Source organism: Artemia franciscana, chromosome 11 (genome assembly GCF_032884065.1).
Source record: "Artemia franciscana chromosome 11, ASM3288406v1, whole genome shotgun sequence".
NCBI classification, from domain to species: Eukaryota; Metazoa; Arthropoda; class Branchiopoda; order Anostraca; family Artemiidae; genus Artemia; species Artemia franciscana.
In genome coordinates this window covers 31,789,489-31,814,586 of record NC_088873.1, presented here as the reverse complement: position 1 = coordinate 31,814,586, position 25,098 = coordinate 31,789,489, and the positions used below count along the sequence as shown (strand labels likewise).

The window sequence follows — 25,098 nt, the reverse complement described above, 5'->3', positions numbered from 1 at the left end:
GGCTGTTTCTTCTGCCATTGTAGGATTTATACTAAAATTTCTCTTTGAATTAACTCTTTGAGCAGCTTCCTTTGATGTTTCTTCTGTCATTTTTAGATCTATATTAAAAATTTCTCTTTGAAAGACCTTCTTATATACTTATAATGACGTCATATACAGTGGACAAACATGACGTCAGTCGACAAACAACTTCATGACTTCGACAAACATGACGTCAGTCGACAGTGGACAAACATGACGTCAGTACATAAACAACTTATATAGATAAAAAATTAACTGTTTCCTTTCAATGTTGTTTTCGCATTGCAGCATACGTGTGAATATTTCTAGGATAATAACAAATATTGTTCTTCTGATGTTCTTCGTAGAGAATTCTGTATGGTTTCTATTTTCCGGCCTACAATTGCTTCAAGAGAGAATTGCAGATGTTTTTTTTTTAATATTATTAAACATTTGAATATTGAACGGATAAAAACAGATATTATCAATGACCAAATAATTGGGAAGAATATAAAGTTCTGTTATACATATTTCTCCTGTATATTTTTTCAAGATGTGTAAAAATTAGACACAAATTGAATCATACTCTACGTTTGAAAATAAGAATAGATAGTGACTAAATCTGAAAAAACGAAGAATAACCTTAAATAGAGGGCAGGGGACTCCCCCCGCCTCCACCACAATACATGATAAAATATATGGATTGTATATACTTGCTTCCTCACAAAGATTTCGCCCACCATATTTTGATGTTTTAGGTCACTACTCTTACCAGCTCGTGCATAAGGCCTCAATACGACGGCCCATCTAGACGTTCGGGATATCCTCCAACTATTATTTTCGTGGTCTATTTCGAGGACAAGGTCCATGCAAAGATCCTTCGAAGGCAATTTCGGGGAGACAGCATGGCTCCATTCGCTTGACAAGAAGGAGCCTGCCTAGCTGCTGTTTCTTGACAGTTGAAAATTGTACCAGCATATTGCTGCATTTCGCGCACTTCTGCATATGTGATCCAGTCAGTGTACTAGATTCTTGCAATGAAAGAGATGCATCTCGTCTTAAAGGCCCTGATCATTCTGCCGTCTTTAGTTTTGAGGATCTATGGTTTGCAGCTGTAGATGACATGATCGAAGTAAACGAAGTAATGAAGTTTTAGTTTGGTTCATAGACAAAAATGCTTCCAAAGATTGGCTTTTGTTCGGAAGCTGGAGCTTGCAACCCCAAGGCGTAGCTTTATATCAAAACTGTGGTAACTATTGGAGGAGATAAGGCTCTCAAAATAAAAGATGTTGTCAACCGTTTCTACCTGCCAACGGCGCGGTCAATATGTGTTATAAATATAGCACAACGATATATGTGGAAAACTGATAATATAGCACACTCTATTTAGCAAAGAATCAGAATCGGGTCTCAAATCAGAATCAAGACAGTCAGGTGGAATCAAAACCGAGAAAAATTACGACCCCACTTCCATCAAACAGAACAGACCCCATTCAATCAGGTAGTAGAGGGCTTTGTCGACAACAATTTCAGAGGGAGCTTCCCGGGTTAAATAAATTCTGATGAAACATCTATGAAGAACTGAATACTTCCCGAAATGTTGTGTCTGCTACGGCGTCCCTGGTTTCAGGCGACGTGATCTCGCTCCCTGGAACAGCGGCGAGACCGAAAAGTGTGCGAGCCATTCCCTATGAAATAAATCTACAGAAGGATGAATTCCGAGTCTATAACTGGAATATGAGATCGGTCAAACGTGAATCAACAAGGCTAGTGATGGCTACGGAAATGAATCGTTACCAATCAGACGTTCTTTGTCTATCAAAGACAAGATTGAACGGAGTGTCTGAAGAAACCATACCAGTCCGTGACTCCAATAACTCTTATTTATTCCTCAACTCTGGTGCGCATGATGGATCTGGTGACCATAGAGTTGGCTTTATGATAGGCCACCGTGCGCAAAAAGCTCTTTTTGCATGGGAACCGGTGAACCCGAGAATAGCCAGACTACGATTTAATGGAAGATTATCCAACATTTCCGTCATAGCTGACTATGCACCAACGTGAGTGGCAACGGATGCTGATAAGGACTCCTTCCACATTGATCTGGAGATTACAAAGCAGAAATGCCCTAAACGAGACTTCCTAATTTTAGCAAGCGATTGGAACTCCCGTGTTGGATCAATAGACCCCAATGTTCGCGATACTGTTGGTCCATTCACATACAGCCAGCGGTGCTTCAATGGCAATAGACTATTCCAGTTCGCGAGATCTAATAACCTTTCCATCACCAAAACACACCCTCTCAAAGGACATCTTGGCGCTCAAATGATGGCTCCACGGCTGCCATAATAGGCCACATATTGATCCATCAGCGTTGGCGCTCCTCAGTCACCGATTCTCGATCTTACTGAGGGGCATGCAAGGAGTCAAAATCTGGAAGCGATCATACGCTCGTAGGTGCGAAAATAATCCTGAAATTAAGCGCGACGAAGAGACAACCACCAAAAAGGAAGTTAAACGTGGAGAAACTGAAAATCCAAACAATGAAAGAAGACTTTTGCCTGAAGTTACAGAACCAGTTCGCAAGCCTGACAGACTGTATTGAAGACCCTCCCACTAGATGGAAATAATTCCGGAACACCACTGAAAAGGTGACCACTGAAGTTACCGGCTACGCTCCTGTAAAGACGAGAAAAAATTGTGTCTCAGAGAAAACTGTAAAGCTAATCGAGGCTTGGCGACAGGCATCAAACGCATCAACCACAGTAAAAAAAAAAAGTTACTACACAAACCGGTTAAAAATCAGCTTGCGTCAACACCACCAACAATTTTGGAACGAGGTTACTTTAGAGATAAAGCAGCCAGAAATAATGATAGAGTACAGAACCCTCAAAGAAGTAACTGGAAAAGTCACCTATCGCTGGTCCTTTAAAAGACGTTCAAGGAAGCGTGATCCCTGACTTACAAGGTAAACTTGATCATTGAAAGAATTACTTTAAAGACCTGCTTAATCTAAATACAGATGGACAAGATGCAACGCCATTGCTGCCACCAACAGGTGAAAGGCCACCATATGAAATCGACATGGCACCATCTTCAGCTTCAGAGATACTAAACGCAGTCAAACGGCTAAAAAACTATAAGTCGCCAGGAGAAGATGGTCTCTCTCCTGAGGTTTACAAGGACTCACCACATGTTGTTGCGGAGCAATTAGAAACCCTCTTCAGTCTGATATAGGAGAAGAAAACCTCCCCGTCTGATTGGAAAGTGTCGGTAATAATCCCAGTATTTAAAAAGGGGGACAAATACGACAGCCACAACTACCAAGGGATATCACTAATGGATATGGCTACCAAAGTATTCGTAATGATTATGTTTCATGGGTTCTAGGAAGCAAGGGATGAGCGGACACGTGAAAATCAGTGCGAATTTCGAAGAGGGAGAGGCTGCACTGACTAGATCTTCACTCTTCGCCTTATTCTCTAACAGTACAAACGCTACAACCTTCCCCATAATTAACATATTCCTTGATATTGTGGCTGCTTTCGACTCAGTAACCCGCACAAGCCTTTGGCAGATTATGATGGAAGATGGTATGCCGGATGAATTCGAAGGGCTATTGAAAGACTACTACGAGCATTGCAAATCGACTGTAAGAGTGCTGGGTGAGTTGACACCATCAAGTTTTGATGGTGTTGTTATAGGATTGGGCATTAACGTGTCTTACCCAGACTACGCGGATGACATCGACGCTCTTGCTGCTGACCCAGCAACTGCCAAAGCAATGTTAAATGAAATAGATTTCTCTCAGCTACTGGGTATGAAGATCAACACGGCCAAAACTAAAGTCATTTATCTAAATATACAGTCAGATTATGAGCTAGTGCTTTGTGGACAAGAATTGGAAAAAGTCGATAGCTTCACCTATCTTGGCTCAATAATAGACCCTCGTGGAGGCTGTGACCTTGACGTACAGAACAGAATCAACAAGGCCCAAGCCAGCTTCTCACAGCTCCGCCGACATTTGTGGAACCGGTGGAAGATCGGCATGAAGACAAATAATTCTGTCCATAAAGAAGCTGTTAGATGTGTTTTCTTCTATGCAGTCGAAACTTGGCCACTGAAGGCGCTTCATCTCTATAATTTGGAAGTCTTTGACCACCGCCGTCTCCGAAAAATCCTGAAGATTCCTTACTCCGACAGAATTTCAAATGTTAATGTGCGCCACCACTGCTGTAAAATCAAACCCGCCGCCACGATCGTCAAACAGAGAAGACTGCGTTGGCTTGGTCATGTCCTTAGAAGACCCAATGACCGCACCATAAAGCAAGTGCTTCTAGCTGCCCCGTTGCCAGATTGGCGCAGGCGATCTGGCGGTCAATTGAAGAATCGGTGGGCAACTGCCAAAAACGACCTCGACCCCATTGGCAGATTTCGAAGATTTGTCAGAAAGTGGGAGAGCTGCTGGCTCCAGTTTGCTGAAGAGTTGGCACAAAATGCCAACTCTTTGCATTTTTCCAGAAATCTTTGGAAAGATTTCTGCATTAATTCTGATTTCTAAGAACTATCTTTTTGACCGTGTAAAGCCAAGAGTCAATCAAGTTCTTTGAAGCTAACCATCAAAGATAGAAAAAAAAGGCTTGATCAGAGTGGCTCCTTAAGGGTTCATAAAGTTCCTGAACTTCAAATGAATTGAAGGAAAATACACAAAAAAGAAAGAAAAGAGGAAAGAATTACTTTTATTAAACCAGTGAAGAGTAGATCAAGTTCAGAAACCAAGCAAGCACCATCACACTACTGTTCTAGCAATTACCAGCTACGTCCGTTATTCCGTTTATTCTGATTGAGCCAAGAAACAAGTAGAAATAACATGTCAAAATTCCTTTCGTTTCCCTATTTCTAATAACAATTTTCGGCAGTTCAGTAGCATTCATAGCTAGCTTAATGATGTGCAGCATTTAAAGAATCGGAAAAGGAAGTTCATGAAAAAAAAAAAAAAAAAAAACAACAACAAACGAGAGCTGTCTTGTAGCTGTCACGGCAAATTAGGACAAGTATTGCAGCGGAAGCAATGACTTGAAGTAAACTGTAATCAGGCAATCCAACCTTTCATAAAATCCCTTTTGCTTTACATAATTTTACTGAATAAATGTAGAGCGAAAAATGGGTCTTAAACTTACTGTGCTATAGGGAGAGCGAGTTTCACTTCTTTCTACCATGATAGGTATAGGCGAAGACAACTGGTGAATATTAGTCAAATCAGGTAAGGATCCGGTATTGTTTCCAATTGGAATTTGTAAACTGCTTCCATTCGGAGAAACTTCCCGTATAAGTGGACAGTTAAAACTAAAATAGAGAAATAGTAAAATAAAACTCGACTCTGGAGCTGCTTTTCCATCTGTTTCGAGCCTTCGACAGTTGAATAAAAAAGGTTAAAGCTGTCTACGCAACAAAAGCATAAAATCAGATCTGACTATAAAAATGGATCCGACCATATTTCTGATTTGAATTTTGACAAAAAAGCAGTTGTTTTTTTATAATGTTTTGCTAGTTTATAAGAAATCAAAACCAAAATTAATTCCTTCCAAATTTAAATCTTTCTTTTTATGCTAAGCTTTAAAAGAAAACGAAAACAAAATTATTTTCTTCAAGTTTTCAAGATTATTATAAAAGAGAGAGAGAGTTAAGCACTAATAAATTGGGATCAATAACTAAGCATTATAACAAAACATATATAAAACTGGAAAGTAATATTGTAATGGCAATTAGAAAAAAGGGGGGAAATTCATTGAAAAAAACAACAAACAAACTAGAAATAAAATGAGAGCCAAAAACGGTAGATAATATTGGCAGCAACAATCTTGAATAACAAATGAAGAATTTACACATTTGGCAGCCTACACCCAAAAGGCCAATAAAATTGAAGTTTCTTTCAGGAAAAAAGATTCGTCCACGAGCTCCTAAGTAATAATATTAGCTATAACGACAACAATTAATTAAAGAAAAAAGTGAATGCTATTTGCTACTGAAGAAACATAAAAAAAGCGTGACTTGAGAATTTTAGGACCAAGATAGTAATCTTTATATGTTTATCAGCATAGAAAATTGTTTCAAATAAGTTTCTCAATAGTTAAGCTGTTAGAGTACGTTTATCTGAAAAAGCCTAATTTTCTCTGGCTCTCAGACAGTAGTATAGCAGCTAGATAGATATATCCAAGGGAAGTTTCAGTCAATGGTTATTTTCCTTCTAGATTCTAAAAATGAGAGCTGTGGCAGGGAAGGGATGTATCTTTGTAGGCTACACTGATATAGGCCAAGAGAGCAGAGTGGACGATTTAGGATACTGGAAAACAAGTATTTTAGCAAAAAGAAAAACAAATCTCAAGATGCTTCCTCTCTTGCTTTTCAAACGTTATAGTTTAGTTTTTATCATGTTTCTGAATTGTTCATCACACACCAAACTTTTATTAACCAATACAAGAACTTGGTTGTCAACAGGTAGAATATTGTGCTTCAAAATGAAGAATTAAATGAAATCAAGAAACTTATACTTGATTCCTGAAATGCAATGACTTACTGTCGTTCACCTAACTCAATGCTTTGAACATTCTGATTCCAAAAATATCCTCTGATATCAACTGAGGTGGCTCATGGTTTGTGCAATTTTGCTTTGGTATGGATTCAAATTCATCTTTTTTCCTTGAGTCTTCGCCTTTCAATATGATTTTTTGGACCTCTTTGTTTTTTTTATTGCGGTTTTATGTTTCTTCCAATTTTGTTCTATTGTTTGTTTTTACTTCGTTTTTATTAAGCGTTTGCATAACAAAACGAAAATGAATCATTATCATTTTTACTTTTAGTGATACAGTTCAATGGGCACACACAAGGAACATTCACAATTTTTTTCCAATCACTTTAAATCACTTTGTTTGTTCTCTTTCGGAACAGTAGATGTCTAGTTCATTTAGAAATCAAAGAGTTTCATTTGTTGTTGAATTTAAGCACGGTTGCCAAGGTCATAGATTTATCCACATTTCCATGGATTTTGCTGCTGCTACAACAGATTTTTATTTTTCTATGGATTGCCCATAACGGAACGGTTCTACAACAAATGCTAACGATTGCTGAATCACTAAATGTGGAACGTGTATCGAAATCCAAAGTAAAGCTGAAAAAAGCTAATTACCTACTGGCAATTAAAATTAAACAGCACATTAAATTATATCTCAAATATTGGGTACCAAAGACTGTCCAGTTCCAAATAAAACTAAGTTTCATCAGAAACGTACCAGGTCCTCAAAGCACAATTTTTGAATGGGGGTACATACCAATTTTGTGACTAATATAATTTTTGACTAAACCAGATTTAAAGGCTCACTGAAGGCACTTTACGTCTTGTCACAATGCTTTACAATGCTGCATTTGTGTATATATATCCTAAACTTTTGGTAAATCTTGAATAAAGGGGCGAAGTCTTTAATCAAAAGATTTCTCCCTATTGCCAGTGCTATTCAAAAATAGCCACATTAAGTGATATGAAATTATTAAATCAAAGCAATAAAAATAAGCAGTATTCGAAGTTCTTAATAATCAATGCCTTTGATCTCCAATAATTCCAGTGCAACTAAATGCATACAGATGCCAGATTTATTTATTAAAAAAAAAAAAAAAAAAAAAAAACCTTAGTATCCATTAATGAGTCACTTGAAACACTGACCACAACCTTAAACTATGTCTCGAAAAAAAACTTTCATTACACATTCCATCTCAAATGTGTAGAAACCTATAACACCTACAGTTATGACGTTTAAGTCCTTTTCTTCGGAAATCCTTCATCAACCTCTGAGACAGTAACTAACACCAATTATAGAAGTCGGTTAATTACAGAAATTCTTAATAATTTTCAGCTCACAACGGTCTCAGCTTCCACCTACGCTTACATTCTGACACTCTGAGATAGGAATCTAAATATGTAACAAAAAAAATACAATATAAATACTTTTCATTTAGAACACAATCCCATCGAGCTTGTTGTGGCATAAGTGGTTTGTTAATTTGTATTTTTCGAAATATTTCCTTTTTTTTTATTAGCTTTTCCCCCCTTTTACTTATTTATGAAACTTGATGTAACTTAGCTAGATATTAAACTGGCAGCGCAATATTTATTCCACAGTCCCCGGCAGCTTTTTATTTCTTTTCAGCGTTCCATGGGAACAATTTTCTGTTCAAGGTTTAAATGAAAAAAAATTATATATATATATATATATATATATATATATATATATATATATATATATATATATATATATATATATATATATATATATATATATATATATATATATATATATATATATATAGATGTGTTCATAACACTTACAGTGGAAAAACAAAATTACGTTTACAGAGAATTATGACGTAGAATACGTTTTATCGCAAGCATTGGGAGCCAAATATTTATTTCGATCATAAAAATAAGCATTTTGCATGTGACCTATATCCAAATTTCACTTCTTTTGGTTAACAATACTTTTCACGCGTTTTTGTTGCTATTCACGCTCACAAATGCTTCAAGCGCTAAAGGTCCCTCCTTTACAGGCCATGGAGCCTTTTATATAAGGATCAGTGTTCTAAATTTGTTGTACATAGTTTTATTTTTCTTTATTGAAGTATACCTTATATTACATGTTTAATAGCATACAGGTAAAGCTATTCATTGGTAAACGGGGACAAGCCAAGTATTTACAGCCATCCCCACAGGAAGACATGGAAGTTCAGGGTAGTGTAACTCGAAAAAATATATACAAATTTTCAGGAAAAACTATTCGGCTAAAACTTCCGCCCACTTATAATTTTTTTCCGTAGATGCCCTTCCTCTCCCCAATAACATTTATGAGAGATCATGTTGCCACTTGTGGTAAGCTAAGCGTCTACCGAACAGGATTGCGAATTAACAATAAAAAATCATATCGATTTATCTTAGACTTGTTGTCTTTTCCAGTCAACGTTTCAGCTCAGGTATCAGCTCAGGTATGTATCAGATTAACGACGATTCTTAACTACTAAGGTCCTTGCGTCACCCGGGTGTGTACTTAGGCACCCATCCCTCATCCCTTCCGAAATCTATAGATTCCTATAAACTTTTCTACAGATTATTAGGCTTTCCATTTAACATACCAATGCTTGGTGTTTCCCGTAATTCCACCAACACCCAAATACCCCTCCAAGTAAAAAACCAATTCGTACTTTCCTGTTCAGCTGTTTGTGGTATTAAAAATGTCATAATTTAAAAATGGCACAGCTGAATAAAAAAAAAGCGTAGAAAAGTCAAAGTTTAAAATATTGTATAGATTAGACACGCCCTCGAATAAAGAGGGTAAAACAGCAGCCCACACTCAAAACCTAACCAACTAGGAATTTGCGAACAGAAAATTTTTTACCAACTAAGATTCTTTGCAATTTTCGGATAAATCATTCTTTAGATGTGTTTTAGACCTTTAAGCTCTATCCCCCCAATAAATACCTCTATAGTCTTATGGTTCGAGTACTGTAAAAAAAGGATATAAAACGGCACACTATATTATTTTTAGGGTAAATATTTAGCAGAAAAGTATCTGTCAGCCCACATGCCAAGTTTTTAACGTATCAGAAGCGTTTGGGGTTACTCCATCCTCCACTGTCTTAATGAATAAAAATAAATAATTATTAAATAGGCTTAATATTAGTCTTGTAGCCTACACGAGAAAGTCTGGTTGTTTAAAAGCTAAAAAACTAAAAAAAGAAAAAACTAAAAAAAAACTGGGAATTGCACAAATATTTCAATATATTTTGACAATGGATTAAAGTAATTCAAAAACCTTAAAAAATACCCAAAATTTGAGGTTTATTATAAATTGTTGGAGCTTTAGCATGCTTGGCACGTAAAGATTTTTCCAACTGTCAATGTTAGGATGAACATTGACAAATTGAAGAAAACAAATCAATAAAAAGAAGAAACTAAAAAAACGAAAAACTAAAAGAGAAAAAAAAATTAAAAAAGAAAAAGAACTAAAAAAGAAATTGTATCTATATATATATAAATAAGTTGTATATATGCATGTTTGTTTGTTTGTGGGTTTGCATTTGACGTCATTATGAGTATATAAGGCTTTGTATATGACGTCATTATAAGATGACACTACAGACCGGGAAACCGGGACACAAATGACGACCGGGACACAGGGAATATAAATGACGACCGGGACACTCAAAGAGAAATTACAGACCAGGACACCGGGACACAAATGACGACCGGGACACCGGGACAGAGGGAATATAAATGACGACCGGGACACTCAAAGAGAGATTACAGACTGGGATACCGGGACACAAATGACGACCGGGACACAGGGAATATAAATGACGACCAGGACACAGGGACACAACTACAACGGGGACGCCGGGGGCACAGGGGGATATATAAATGACGACGGCGATACAGGGAATGTTCGATTAGCAATCACCATCCAAAGCTCAAGGGCAAACGTTAGAAAAATGCGGTGTAGATCTGAATACGGATTGCTTTCCCATGGACAATTATTATGTTGCATGTTCAAGAGTTGGTAAACCTGACAATCTATTTATATGACAGACAATGGGACAGCAAAGAATGTTGTATATTTGCATGTTTTACGTAGTTAAATATATATATATATATATATACATATATATACATATATATATATATATACATATATATATATATATGTATATATATATATATGTATATATATATATATATATATATATATATATATATATATATATATATATATATATATATATATATTCCCCACTTCCTTGCATTAGCAGCGTTTTGGTGTATTTTTACTGAGGCTGATATTAAAGCATTATGTAAGTGTTTTTATAAGTTTGCAAAATATTTATTGAAACTTCCGCCTTGGTCAAGAAACAGCAGCATATCAAGGAAGTATGGAGTGGCCGAGCCCGTAATTGCCGTGCAGAAGCGTCTACTGCGGTATAGGCAAGATCTTGATCCGACAAGTGATGCTTCTGAACTAGATGGTAATTTTTTGTTGATTACGTAGTGTTGTGCATTGTTTTCTTTATTTATTTTTTTCTACTCCATATTTTGTGTATTTCTACATTATGATGGGTAATAAAATTACAATAATATATATATATATATATATATATATATATATATATATATATATATATATATATATATATATATATATATATATATATATATATATATATATATATAAATATATATATATATATATATAAATATATATATATATATATATATATATATATATATATATATATATATATATATATATATATATATAAATATATATATATATATATATAAATATATATATATATATAAATATATATATATATATATATATATATATATATATATATATATATATATATATATATATATATATATATATATATATATATATACTAAATACCTTCAGCTATGGACAGAAACGTTTAAATATTTTGTCCCATCAAAATTTGCAGACTGTCACTGAGAACATATTGATGCTTGAAAAGCATTACGCAATATTTTTTTTTTTTTTTTACTTGTTAATGAAATATACATTGTAGAATGGTATCAAGGTTACCTGGTCGTTTCGCAAACGTCTAATTAATCACTTGCCTGTTGTCTAAAAATGTAAGTTGCCCCATAATGACAAAAGAAGAAACCATAAATAATTATCTCTTATAACATTCTTGATTGGAGATATTCTGATGATAAATATTTTAAATTTAATACTATACATTTAGTGTCAAGACTGTCAAGTCAGTTAATTAGACGACTAAAAACCTATCAAACATCCAGCATCTAAAGGGTATTAGTGCAGCAGCAATAGTGAAGAGCGAACCACGGACTATAGTAGCATAAAGTTTAAAAACGCATTAAAAAACTCCATTGAGAAAAATTTGTTATTTAAAAGCTGACTGAGCAATGATAACTAGTTTTTAGTTTAATCTTAGTAGTAAAAACACAGTATGGTGGTAAAAATCAATAGTTCATTGCAAGTTACCCAAAAGTTGATCTTATCAAATGTTAATTTATAAAAAGGAATGGGAAAACAGAATTTTTTAAATATTAAAAAAGAACTTTTTCCATAAAAAGAACTTTTCCAGAGAAAAGTAAAGAGACCCAAACGAACAGAAATTACATTGAAAAATCAATGCAGATTTAAAGTCTTTTAAAGACCAGAGTTTCATTAGCACTTTACTGACAATAATTTGTATTCCGAGCACTGTGTTTTTATTCGTCATAACATATTAAAAATAGAAATCATATTAACAGCCAAGATGACTAAAAATAGCTAATAAAAGTTGACTGATTGGTCAGTATTGGTCAGTATTGAAAAATCAATGCAGATTTAAAGTCTTTTAAAGACCAGAGTTTCATTAGCACTTTACTGACAATAATTTGTATTCCGAGCACTGTGTTTTTATTCGTCATAACATATTAAAAATAGAAATCATATTAACAGCCAAGATGACTAAAAATAGCTAATAAAAGTTGACTGATTGGTCAGTATTCAGTAATATTTATTCCTGAAAGTATCAGCAATTCCAAATTTATTAACATAACAAAAGACTGTATTAACATTCTATTCGTTTAAAGTTGGCATTGATTATTCATTGCAATTTTTTCTCGTTTGGTTTTATTTGGTGAAAGGTTTTTTAAAGTTGATTTTTGCTTGTTTTTAATTGACATTTCTTTTTTACTAGTAAATAAAAGCAATATATGTAAAGTTTTTTCTCCTTAAGAAAAACTTTTAGGTTTCCTCCTAAAACACGGTTTTCTGCTAAACGTTTAGAGCAGCGAGTCTCTAGAAGGAGACATGATAAAACAAAAAAAAAGGAAGACGTTTTTACCATTTTATGCTTTTTTGGTTAAAGTTGCGTTTGTGACAATTCACTCCCATCCCCTGATGGTCCCAAATATAACCTTAGGATATATATAAAGGTAAAAGAAAACGCTAAAACATTGATATTGTTAGTTTATAATATGCAGCATATTTATATTATTCAAATTATCTTGTTTATTCATGTCTTAACTAATTTAAAATTGTAGACAATTATTTTTCACCCAATTTTATTCAAAACTCAGGCTATCTTCAAGTCTACATAACAGATACCCGTAATAAAACAATGGAAACAACACGAACAAAGATATTATCGGGGCTACATATGAGTGCATCAGCGTGGGGGGTGCAATGTCAGGATAATGACTATTACGTTGAAAAAGAATATAAAATGGGACATATAATGGTAATACTTTTCGAGTACCTTCTCGAGAGTCACTACATTAGGCCTTTACCAAGGAATCTTCTAATAAATGATTGTCCACTGATAGCACCTGCTTAAATATATTTCACAGTTAAAAGGTAGGTTTTCAATAAGAAAAATACCCAAGAATCGATATAGCGATCCTTCGGATTCCTAATAGAACGTTTTGACAAAAGGATTTGAGATATTTTGGGACATGCTTGAGACACTCGCAACGAAAAAAAGCTTGAACATATAGGGCAAGATCATTAGCATCAAACCACAGTAATGCTCTCTCAAACGGAACCCCTAAATATGAACAAATCTCAGAGGGACACAAAGGGGGCTATCATCAGCAAAAGTAATAAAATCATCCAAAGAAGGCAGGGTAAAGTGTAGGATAGTAGGAGGACAAGGACAACAACAGAGTACAGGTTTCTCTTCTGTCCAAATTAGGCCATTTACGTTAAAGTGGATGAAGCTTTAGAGGACGAAACAATAGACCAATGACAACAGATCGTTAGAGTTTGGTTCCCTCGTTGGGAATTTTCATCTGAGATGTGTTTCTATATCCTGAACTATCTTAGGCATCTGAGATGCCTGTATCTTTATTTCAAGTAAGGTCTACAAAGAGTATCTAAGCACGGTACACCACATATCCCTGCAAAATCCGGTACAAAAGAGGCCCACAAACTTTTCTCATACCCCTAAAGGTACGGGTACCACACTTTTGGAAACACTGGCTTAAGATATACCAGCCCAAGTAAAATCAAAAATCTGGTTGTGACGGGGAAGAGGTACCCGTAGAAGCAGACGTGAGCAATTAAAAAAAAAAAAAAAAAAAAAAAAAAAAAAAAAAAAAAAAAAAAAAAAAAAAAGTGAAAGTCTCTAGAAGTTTGAAATCATTGTCAGTAACTTTACCATAAACTAACGAACACGAAACAAAGGAAAGGAAATATGGGCCCAAGGAGAATTTATTATCTTCCAAGTTTTTTTTTAACATCATTACAACACCCTATCAAGTTGTCAAAATGGTAGAAATTTTGCCTTCCAACAAAAAGAATCACTAATATTCCAGCAAGGCTTGAATCACTGAAGATGAGCAGTGTTCACTGAAGGCGTGGCCGACTTGAATGCATTTTACAGACAATTTTTACTCCTTCAACTTGTAATAAGACCAGGGGTAATTTATGGACCTGAAGGAATAGTCCTGGTCGATTTATGATTGGGAGGTGAAACCTGACTCACATAAAGAAAAGCCTGTTTATGGCATCATAAAAAGGAACAAACGAAACAACAAAAATCCCTGTCATCACAAAATCAATTGCAACAAAAAGCAATTTTTCTGTCAGCTTTGACCTGAGGAGAGTCAACTCTACCTCACCCAATCCAACAAAATCTGAACCGGATGCTTGGGTTTTTCTGTTCGTCATATTATCAAACTTGAGACTAGAATAAACAGAAAAATTACAAAAAATATCCATAACTATATACCAAAAGTAAGCATAACTATATACCAAAAGTAAGCATAGAGAAAATACTGTCAATCAAAAAATTATTTGAGGCAAGTATAGAGAGAAAAATTAGATATGTAAATCGTGTAAATTATTTACGTTATACAGCCCCTACATCCCTAAATTACCTTGCATACGACCGTAAACAGATCTGGCAAACGTGTATGATTGGATTGATACATTTGTATGTATATTCTCATATTATTAAAGGTAAGACTACTGCGCAATCAACTACAGTGCAGGGATTCTCATCTCTGCTTCTGAGAAGCATAACCGCACATTTCCAACATCAACAGCGATTATAATAACAATTACAAAAATAATAACCTGCTATAAAAGTTACTCAATCCAATACTGATTTTTGAGGTTTAGATAATACTTTTGCCTTCTGTGGTTGAAAGTTACGCAAATCCAAATTGCAAAATATGCGTCAAAGCTAATAACATCCTGGAAGAAATTTATTGAGAAATATCGAGCCTTTTTTACTCTAAGGAAACAATTGAAGCATAGTTAAAACCACTTCCCATGGCTGCCAACTTCTTATCTTAGGGTTAAGATGTTCATTGTTTGGATTAAATCCGACCTCAAGACCTGCGCAAAGTCAGAATTTGCTCTTTTTTTGTACATGGGGGCCACCAACCTCCCCCGGTTAAGCATTCGGGGGAACCTAGTCACCCATAGTTGAGGCCTATGCCTAGGTAAGTACTGGGAGTTTTTTCTTGAAGAGGGGCGAACAAATTTGAGAAACATGGGGAAAATCGCGATAATAGTGAAGTTTTGGGACGAAAAGCAACAGTAAGCTAAAGCTATGAATATAAACAGTTGAAAGTTTAGAAATAGCTAATTGATTGAGGAGTACTTGAATGCAACTCCATATAAACGCACATTTGAATATTTAAAATAATTAGATTAGAAGTAAATATAACTAATAATGGGTCGATGCCAAAAAAGTCAAAAATTTATCTGCCTTTTTAAGCTCAGTTAAAAAAAATAAAACACTTGGTAACACGCATTAAATGCAGATGGGCTGAACTTCAGATCTTTTTACGATAGCATTTTTCAAGGAAAACAAGTTGAAGAAAGTTATTTTTTTAAATCAAGAGTACCAGCGATATTTCACTTTCACATATATAGGTATATATTGATTAGGGTCCGACCAATAAGGATTTTTGGGGTCCAATACCGATATATCGGTAGCGTACCGATAAGATACCGATATAATTTGCATACTTTCGAGAATTACCTTCTTAAAATATAAATTAAGCTTCTTGAAATAAGACATTTTCTGCTATATATATATATATATATATATATATATATATATATATATATATATACATATATATATATATATATATATATATATATATATATATATATATATATATATTAAGGTTAAGTTATTAGAATTTATTTGAAGAAGATGCTATTCCGAAACTTCCGTATTGATTTCCTTTTTTACTTCCGTATTTCATTTTAAATTCAAAATAAGATGTATTCAAAATCAATCACATTTTTTTCCGTTTTTTTTGGCAGCATTGGCAGTAGAGCATTTGAAAAATCATAGCTTGACTCAAATACGTTGAATTAATTGATGTTTCACATACAAAACGGGTAAATTCCAAACAGCTCAAAGCCAAGAGATCATAAATGATTTAAAATTTTAGTCCCGAATCCCGATTAGCATTCCGCGAATAATTGAGAAAATTCTAAACGTTATATTTTAGGATACACGCCTAAATCGGGTATTATGAAGTAATTTGGACAAATTTCAACGAGACAAACGTTTAAAAAATAAAGCGATTGATATTGATCTAAAACTTGGCTGCAACTAGTTCAATCAGAAACAAAAGTATCCCGCAATGCCCAAAGCTGCTGTTTCAGCTTAAATAATCGAATTAATATATATATATATATATATATATATATATATATATATATATATATATATATATATATATATATATATATATATATATATATGTATATATATATATATGCTACGTTCATATAAAATACTATACCTACTATCAAGAATTTTCTTAAAATAAAATCTATCAGACAATGAAAAGCCTTTTAACTATTTTTTTTAAAATAGCCCCTCCTTTTTTCTTTACAAGCCCCACATTGGATTTAAACACAATACTCAAACTTAAGGAATCTGAAGCGATTTCACTACAGCTAAAAATGTTGAACATCCCAACCCCACTAAACCAATACTATTAGAGCTTAAAATACCTGTAATTATTCCTTGAGTCCTCGCGGGAAGAGACCAGCAAAAGAAGTGTTTGTCTTTTTGTCCACCTTTTGGAAACTAAACCTTTAGCAACTTTGGAAACTATAGCGATATTGTATATTCAAGTGAGCCTTGTTGATGGTATTTGAAGTTCTTAAGGTCTAACATTCAAGTTTAAATTCTACGTATGAGAACAATACTTAGTAGTACCTTAGTACCCACTCAACGAAGCAAAGTCAATCAGGTAGGTCAGATATTCTCCCCTAAAACTTTTAGGAAAGCAATTTCTCACTTTAGAGGTATTTTTTTTTTGAGAACCCGAAGCTCAGGCAAAAAAATTGAGTAAAAAACCATTTTCTGCAAAATGGTGAAAAATTTTGATTGGGTATTAAAATCGAGTAAAAATCAAAGTTTTTCCAACTGAACATAAGGAGCAACATTAAAAGTTAAAACAAAACACATATTATTTCTTATATGAGGGAGACTGCCCCCTCCTCAACCCTCACTTTTTATGCTTCAGTCTTAAAGATCTTTAAAAATACGTCTCATTCAAATTCAAAAAGCCCTTATGTTTGAGCTGTCTTTCTTATAGAATTGCGACAAAAAGTCAAACTTTTGCGTAAAGAGCGAGGGTTGAGGAAGAGGCAAAATCGTCTTATACGGATAATTTCTGTTCGTTTTAAGTTTTGATGTTGTTTCTTACTTTCAGTTAAAAAAAACTTGTTTTTTTAGAATAGAATTCTAACTGTGGAATCACCCTCACGGAATATCCTAGACAAAATCCTTTATTTCCAGACAACAAACACTATCTGTAAACAATAGGCAAATTGCGTAGCTTAAAACCCTTCCTCAAGTGACTATGAAGGCTAGGGGTCATGTCATCCACAAAGGCATTGTAATTAGACCTTTGAATTATGCTGAATCAGTTGGTTATCTCACTAATTTTGATTGGATGTCTTTGGTAGAAAAAGTGACGTAGGAGGAAGGCTAAGTGCCCTCCAATCTTTTTTGTCACTTAAAAAGGGCACTAGAATATTTAATTTCCGTTCGAATAATCCCTCTTCCGATGTTCTAGGTCCATTGGTTTGATACGATCACCCCTGGGAAAAAAAAATAAACACGCATCCATGATCTTTCTTTTGGAAAAAACTACCGAATTCCACGTTTTTGTAAATTGGAGCTAGTGATATTCATTGAGATAACTCAACTTCTTGGGGTGTTCCCCTCTTTTCCGAAAATTGAACAGAATTTCTCAGACTCGTAGCTTTTGATGGGTAGCGTTAAACTTAATAAACCTTATATATTTGGAATCAGCATAAAAAGTTTTGATTGCTATTGGGCCGAGTCAAACCTTTCTTACAGTTCGTCACCATGAACTGTTTAATGTCTAAAGACCAGGGACCGAGCGAGGCTCTTTAATTTTACGAAATTTCTCAACAAATTGGGTGTTGCAGAACAGCATGTAATCTGTGGTAGTTATAAGTTCTTAATACGTTAATTACAATCGTATAGAGGTAAATAGAAACTAAAATTTGACAATGTTTGACATAGAAAACTTCAACAAAGTACATCATTTAACAGAGATAGAAACGAAAATTTCGAGCCCTAGAAAAATGAACATGTGCTGGCAGTCACTTACCTTCCAGGTACATCAAAATAGCTTTTTGTCCTGATCTCACTACCAGTAGAATTGAGGCTTGAGGAAAGTAACGAAGGAAGATTTCCAGATCCATAGCCAGAGCTGTCGTCGTAAAAGATCCGCCGCTGAGGAACTGGTATTGATGGGGGACTTGAGTCTACTTGTGCGTTTAAAGCTGAATCGGAATGAGTTCGTCGCCAAGGTGTATCTGCTGGTGGAGTCAGATAGTTTATACTACCACTGTCATTTATACCATGGCAAGGATGACTTAGGCCATTTTGACCTAAGAATGGATGACTTATTAACGATTAACAGGCATTATGATTAAATAAACTTAGAAATTTTATGCCACAATTAATGAAATAAAACATAATTTCAGAGAACATTATTTACCCTATTCATTGCGAGAGAGAGATGAGTTTAATAATATAAATAAACAAAACAAAACAACCAAATGGCCCGAAACAGAGCATTTACCCCTCTATTGTTATTAATAGAAGGTCATTAGAATTACAGTTCTTCTAAGAATAAAAAAAAAACTTGCGAAAATTGAATAACGGAAACATCATAAATTGTTTCTTTATCAATATTTACAGACAGGTGCTACCGGAAAGCCTAGTTTCACGTTTATTCCTAAACTATTAACATCCCCTATGCATATTGCAAGTAGAAATTAAAATACGTAAAATCATTTCACCTTTTTCCGCAAATGATATTTTCAAGCACAAGTTTACTATTGAAGGTAAGGCTCCATTCCATTTGCTACCTTTTCATTCTAGGCTCATTAACTTAGTTACATTTTTCAATGGTCTCAAAGGATTGTCCCTATGTTATCTTGCATCAACCCGAACAAATGTAAGCAGTCTTGACTTTGCAAATTGACTTTTAATGCTATATTTGAAAAAAAAGAAGTTTTAGATATTTGAAATGATGTCCTAACAGTTTGCCACAAAATCAATTTGCCATCGCTTTTGGTGCCATCAATTTTCCGGTCCTTGTCGCATGTCTCACTTTTTTCTGCAATTGGACAGTGTCGATGTTTTTTCCTGTCATGGCAAAAAATGTAATCGTTACATCTGTCATTGGGCAAAGTGTCATTCCTTTTTTCCGTCGTCGCAAAAAAATGCCATCGCTTTTTTTTGTAATGGGATAAAGAGTTTTTGTCCTTTCATCAAGTGCCATTATTTCCAAAATAAATAATTAAAAATTTGCCAATTTTTCTGAGGATAGAAATGGCTACAAAGGATGATCGAATACGTAAGAGATAGCAACAAACAGGCATATGTTTTCTAAAGGACTCACAGGTTTTGAATTAATCCTCCTCAACCCGAAATGAATTCCTATGTACATACCCGAACAGCAAAATACCGAATTTAATGAGAACTAAGCAAAAAAAATGACATAATCAGCATGATCAAGCTGAATTTACTTTTACGTATTAAGTAAAACAAAATGTTCAGAAAGGTATTATTCAAAAATTGTACTGTTTTCACATTCACAAGAGATCCTTTGAAACAGTACTAAATAGAATGGAAAGACAAATAGGCATACACAATAGAGAAAAATAATGACTATAAGGATTTAAGCATACTTCTTTTTCTTGAGTCTTCTTTAAAGATACAATATGCAGATTGTGATTAATCTTTTCGGAAGGGCCCCAAAACTTTGTTACATAGCCAAAACTTTGTTAACTTAAAGAAGATATCTGACTCTGTTCTAATAGGGCCGTTCTTTGGCTCTAAGATCTTACAGCTCACTGATGTTAGCAAAAAGTGCAAAGAACGCCATTTTTCTGCCACACAGAACAATGATGAGAGAACTTGGATGGTATGCTCATCATCGTTCTTAGATCGCTGATCAGGGTAGTATGATGAAAGATGTTTGCAAAAGAACGGCACAAGAAGTAAGATCTTAGTCCCAAGATTTCATTTCTATACGTTTTTTGTCAAAAGATGTAAGACCTTAGCACAATGATGAGTAAATTAACTCCTTAATATATTACGAACGTCTTTGCTCCTTTGTCAAGACAATATCTTCAAAGTTAACGTCAACGTCCTTGGAAGATAACAACCAAAATATCTAACATTCTTGATAAAAGCAAGGAAAAGCAGAAGCGAACGGTTGAAGAATATACTTCAAAGCTGTCAACACGGATTTGCATGTATCCAGTTGATTAAATAATAATGAATCTTCATACAATAAAACTGTCTGATCTTCTCTTAAAAATTATGATTCAGGAAATAAAACTATGGCCACTTTACCATGCCAAGTTCAATGCCTTAACAATATAATGAAAAACTAGTTTCATATTTAGGTTACACAGTTAAGAAAAATTAAGGGAAAGAAGGACGAAAAACCTGTTGAATGTCTAGAAACAAACCTAATCCTAATAGCCTACTATTTCAAACAGTTTGTGGCATAGAATTGTAACTAAGAACAATATGTGTCATTAATGACGCAATATAAATTTAAATAGCAAATGAAAATATCACAAGAATTTCTTTTCCGATTCGTTCATCAAACAGTTCGTGGTAACAAACTACAAGTAAGGAGCGACCCGGCTCGATAGTAACCGAAACTCTAAAAAAACGGAATTTTGATACCAATAGATATTTCAAAAGAAACGAATTTTTATGCTGATCTCAAATATATAAGTTTGTATAGTCTTACCCATCAAAGGTTACGACCTTGATAAAATTTTCCTTATTTTTGAAAAAGGAAAAAACTGCCCCTAAAGGTCACGGAATTTTAATGAAAGTCAAGTCAACAGATTCAACGTATCAGAGAACCCTACTATATATGTTTCAAGCTTCAATTTGCTAAAGTATCGAGTATCATCGATACTAAACTCTAAGGCCGTATCCAGGGGGAGGTCAAGGGTTTCAACCCCTCTCCCCAAAATTAATGTCAGACTCGTAAAACGTGAAAAACACATAAACAAACATTTATGTGTTTTTAAGTTTTATGTCCCCCCCCGAAAAAAATTCCAGGATAACCCTAGTTTAACGTCGATGGGTTTTGCCTAAGGTCTCACGAAAAAAGGACAAATGTCTTTGAAATTACAAATGATAATGTCGTGAGGGGGGCTGAAAACCAGCGGCCTAGGGTTTTCGACAGTGGTGATTCCAGTAGTGTCTTTTTCATTTCTCCCTTACCATTGTCGAAGGTATACATATTGCAGTAGAATTGCATCTAATTTCAACATATCTAGGCCAAAACTTATAGGATATATATAGATATAAGCGTTTGCTTTTAAATGAGCTCTTAAGCAGCACTCTACAATGTTCCATTGTCATGCTAGCGCTACGGGAGAAAAGGCCCAAAATGGACACATCAGTGCTACCCAAGCTAAAACAAGAACTTCCTTAATTTTTAAGATTACATTTTAAAGGTTGAAAACTTCCTATAGAGAGCATTCAATCATAGTGATTACAATGGTATACTTCTAATTTTGACTCGTCACTTTTTTCAAAGGTTTAGAAGCTCTTTTCCAAATCTCGATCAATTCGTTTTCATTATTACTTTTAATTTTAACACTGATAATGGTAATCATTTTGTTGAATAGTTACAATCAACTGAACGACTGTCAAATGGCACTTTGAAAATGTACTTAATAATAGTAGTGATGCCTCTCTGTAACAACATCTCTATCCCTACTTTTAACAACATCCCTATCCCTGCTTTTAAAAGAATCCCTACCTCTGCTTTTAACAACATCCCTATCAGGTCATCCCATGACAGCCAGCAGGTGTTAATTACCTAATAGGAAACATTTTCTAAGAGATGCAAGTATCTGTTACGTCATAGGGAATAAGAGCTGCATGTGTTAATTACCTAATACTTTCTTTTTAAAAAACCTACGAGGGCCAGGGCTTCCTTACTCCAGGATTACTGTGATTGTTACCTAATACAGTTTAGGTGTTACGTTAGGTGTTGCGATCTCCACGTGCCTCTGGATATCTGGCAAGCCACCAGAGAACCAAATGCACCTAAGGACGGTTGGGTTGGCAGCCCTCCTCCTGAAACTACTATTACTACGAATCTAACCAGAGATACAGCTTCGGCTCTATCATCTCAAACCCCCTTCTCGTCCCCAGACCGCCCAAGGACAATTCCCTCTGAATATCGTTGACCAAGGTGGTATCAATGTGGCCACCTGGAATGCTCTGACATTAAACAAACCCGGTTCAAAGCATCTATTAGCCAACGAATTAAAGAAATATAAAGTTACAATTGCTGGAATCATTGAAATACATCTATCTGGTGATGGTGAGGAGTACATTGGTGAAGGGTGCACACTGCTCTGGTCTGGTGGTCACCAGAAACGAGGAGGCGTTGGCCTAGTGCTGAGAAGTGCCGCACGAAGGTCCTTCTGTCATTCGCACTATTAACACCGAGGCCCCTGAGAGTAGGGCTCTACGGTAAACATGGAAAAATAACCATAATCATCTCTTACGCCCCCACATATGAAGCCGAGGAAAAGATAAGGATGACTTTTATGCATTTCAAGTTCTGAGCTCTCGTCAGTACCTCTCCATGACCACCTCGTCCTTCTAGGAGATATGAATGCTAGCATTTCAAATGAATCTTGTCTATGGGATTTCGGTGTTGGACCCATCACAGTAGATAGCCTAAACGACAATGCAGAGAGAATGCTGAACTGCTGTTTCATCCAAAATCTTACCATTGCAAACACATGGTTTCAGAGACCCAACATAGCCAAGTATACCTGGTATACTCAGTTCGAAATATCCAACAGATTCGAGGTCCTTATGCAGCGTAATGATAGTGAAGGTGTATTGAAGGTCTTCAAAGAGAATACTCTAGCAGCTGCAACTAGCATTGCTGGAATGAAACAGCGTAAGGAAAAAGACTGGATCAGCAACGAGTCCCTCGCCCTTATTGATCGCAGACGGTAAGCCCACATTCGCGGGGACATGACAGAGTACAGGCAATTAAATAAAGAGTTTACTGACAAAACCTTTACTGACAAAAAAGCACGCGAGCTAAAAGAGCACACCCAAAAAAAGGACATAGGAGCCACATATAAGATCCTCCATGAGCTCTCAAGTCAATACACTCAAAATACATCGTATCTCTGTGACGCCAATTGCGAGAATATTTACGACCAATCACAGTACCTCTACAAGTAGGAACACCATTCGGAGAAGCTACTGAACTCAAACACACCCGATCAAATTGACGACCAGATTACTGCTACTGCTGACAACGCGAAATCTGCTCCTGATGGCACTGAATTTACAGCAGAAGAAATTAAAGCAGCAGTACGAAAGCTGAAGAACAACAAAGCGCCGGGAGTATGTGGCTTGACATCAGAACTCCTTATAAATAGGGATCCATCCAAGACCCCCTGGGTAAGTACTGTGTGGCGCTCTTCATGATACTATCAGACTGGAAGACAGGCTTGCTTGTGCCAGTCTACAAGAGGAAAGGAAGTAAAGCAGAATGTAACAACTATCGTAAAATAACTTTGCTCTCACTACCCGGCACAATCTTGACCATGTTGCACCTCAAGCGGGCAACAAAGTACCTCCACCCTCTTCGTCACCACCAGCAAGCTGGATTCATGCCGGGTAGATCCACTACTGAGCAAGTACATACAACTAGACAGCTAATAGAGAAAACTCTAGAATATAAAAGGAAGGTATACATTGTCTTCGTCGATTTTTGATCTGCTTTCGACACTGTCGACAGACAGTCATTGAGGCTGATCCTTCAGTCGGCTAGTATACCTAAGATAATTATCAATCTCTTCAAAGAACTATACAATAAGACCAAAAGTATTTTCTTTATAAATGACCAGCTCTCATCACATTTTCCAATTAGAAACGGTGTTCTGCAAGGCTGCGGTGTTGCTCCCTCTGTGTCATGGACCTTGTTCTCAAGAAAACACTGCTGGCGCATCCGTTTGGCATCGATTTTGCTGGAAGAGTTCTGTCAGTCATGCGATGTTGCATTGGTAAACAAAAATCTCATTGACATCAAAACTGCCCTGGAGACGCTAGCATCTGCTGCAGAAAAACTTGGCTTAATGTAAACTGGACCAAGACCAAAATATTGCCTGTGGTCAAGACACCATGCAGCTCCCTGACAACTATAGAAATATATGGTAAAGACAGTGAGATAGTCAAGCAGTTCACCTACCTTGGTTCAATTGTCTGCTCAATCGAAAATCTAGATGCAGAGATATCAGCAAGGGTGGCAAAGACGAACGTCGTTTTCGACCGTCTGCTGAGACCAATATTCCACAAATCCCAGATCAGCCGTCTCAGAAAAGTTCGTATCTACTCTGCCTCGGTAGCTGTGTTGTACTCGTCAGAGACTTGGCCTTTAACTCAATCGCTGATGATGAAGGTAAATGCTGTCCAGGCGAAACA

The 25,098-nt window shown here is 35.4% G+C and overlaps 1 protein-coding gene across 5 annotated transcripts in view; it reads right to left on the bottom strand.

The window, feature by feature from the left end:
• LOC136033095 (CREB-regulated transcription coactivator 1-like) overlaps nt 1–25,098 on the bottom strand; it is a 99,452-nt gene that overhangs the window by 48,428 nt on the left and 25,926 nt on the right. For all 5 annotated transcript variants that reach the window (XM_065713702.1, XM_065713704.1, XM_065713705.1 and 2 more), the window contains exons 3-4: nt 18,701–18,983; nt 5,181–5,346 (exon numbers count right to left, since the gene is read on the bottom strand). In XM_065713702.1, coding sequence (XP_065569774.1) covers nt 5,181–5,346; nt 18,701–18,983 — 449 coding nt within the window. The remainder of the gene's footprint in view (nt 1–5,180; nt 5,347–18,700; nt 18,984–25,098) is intronic.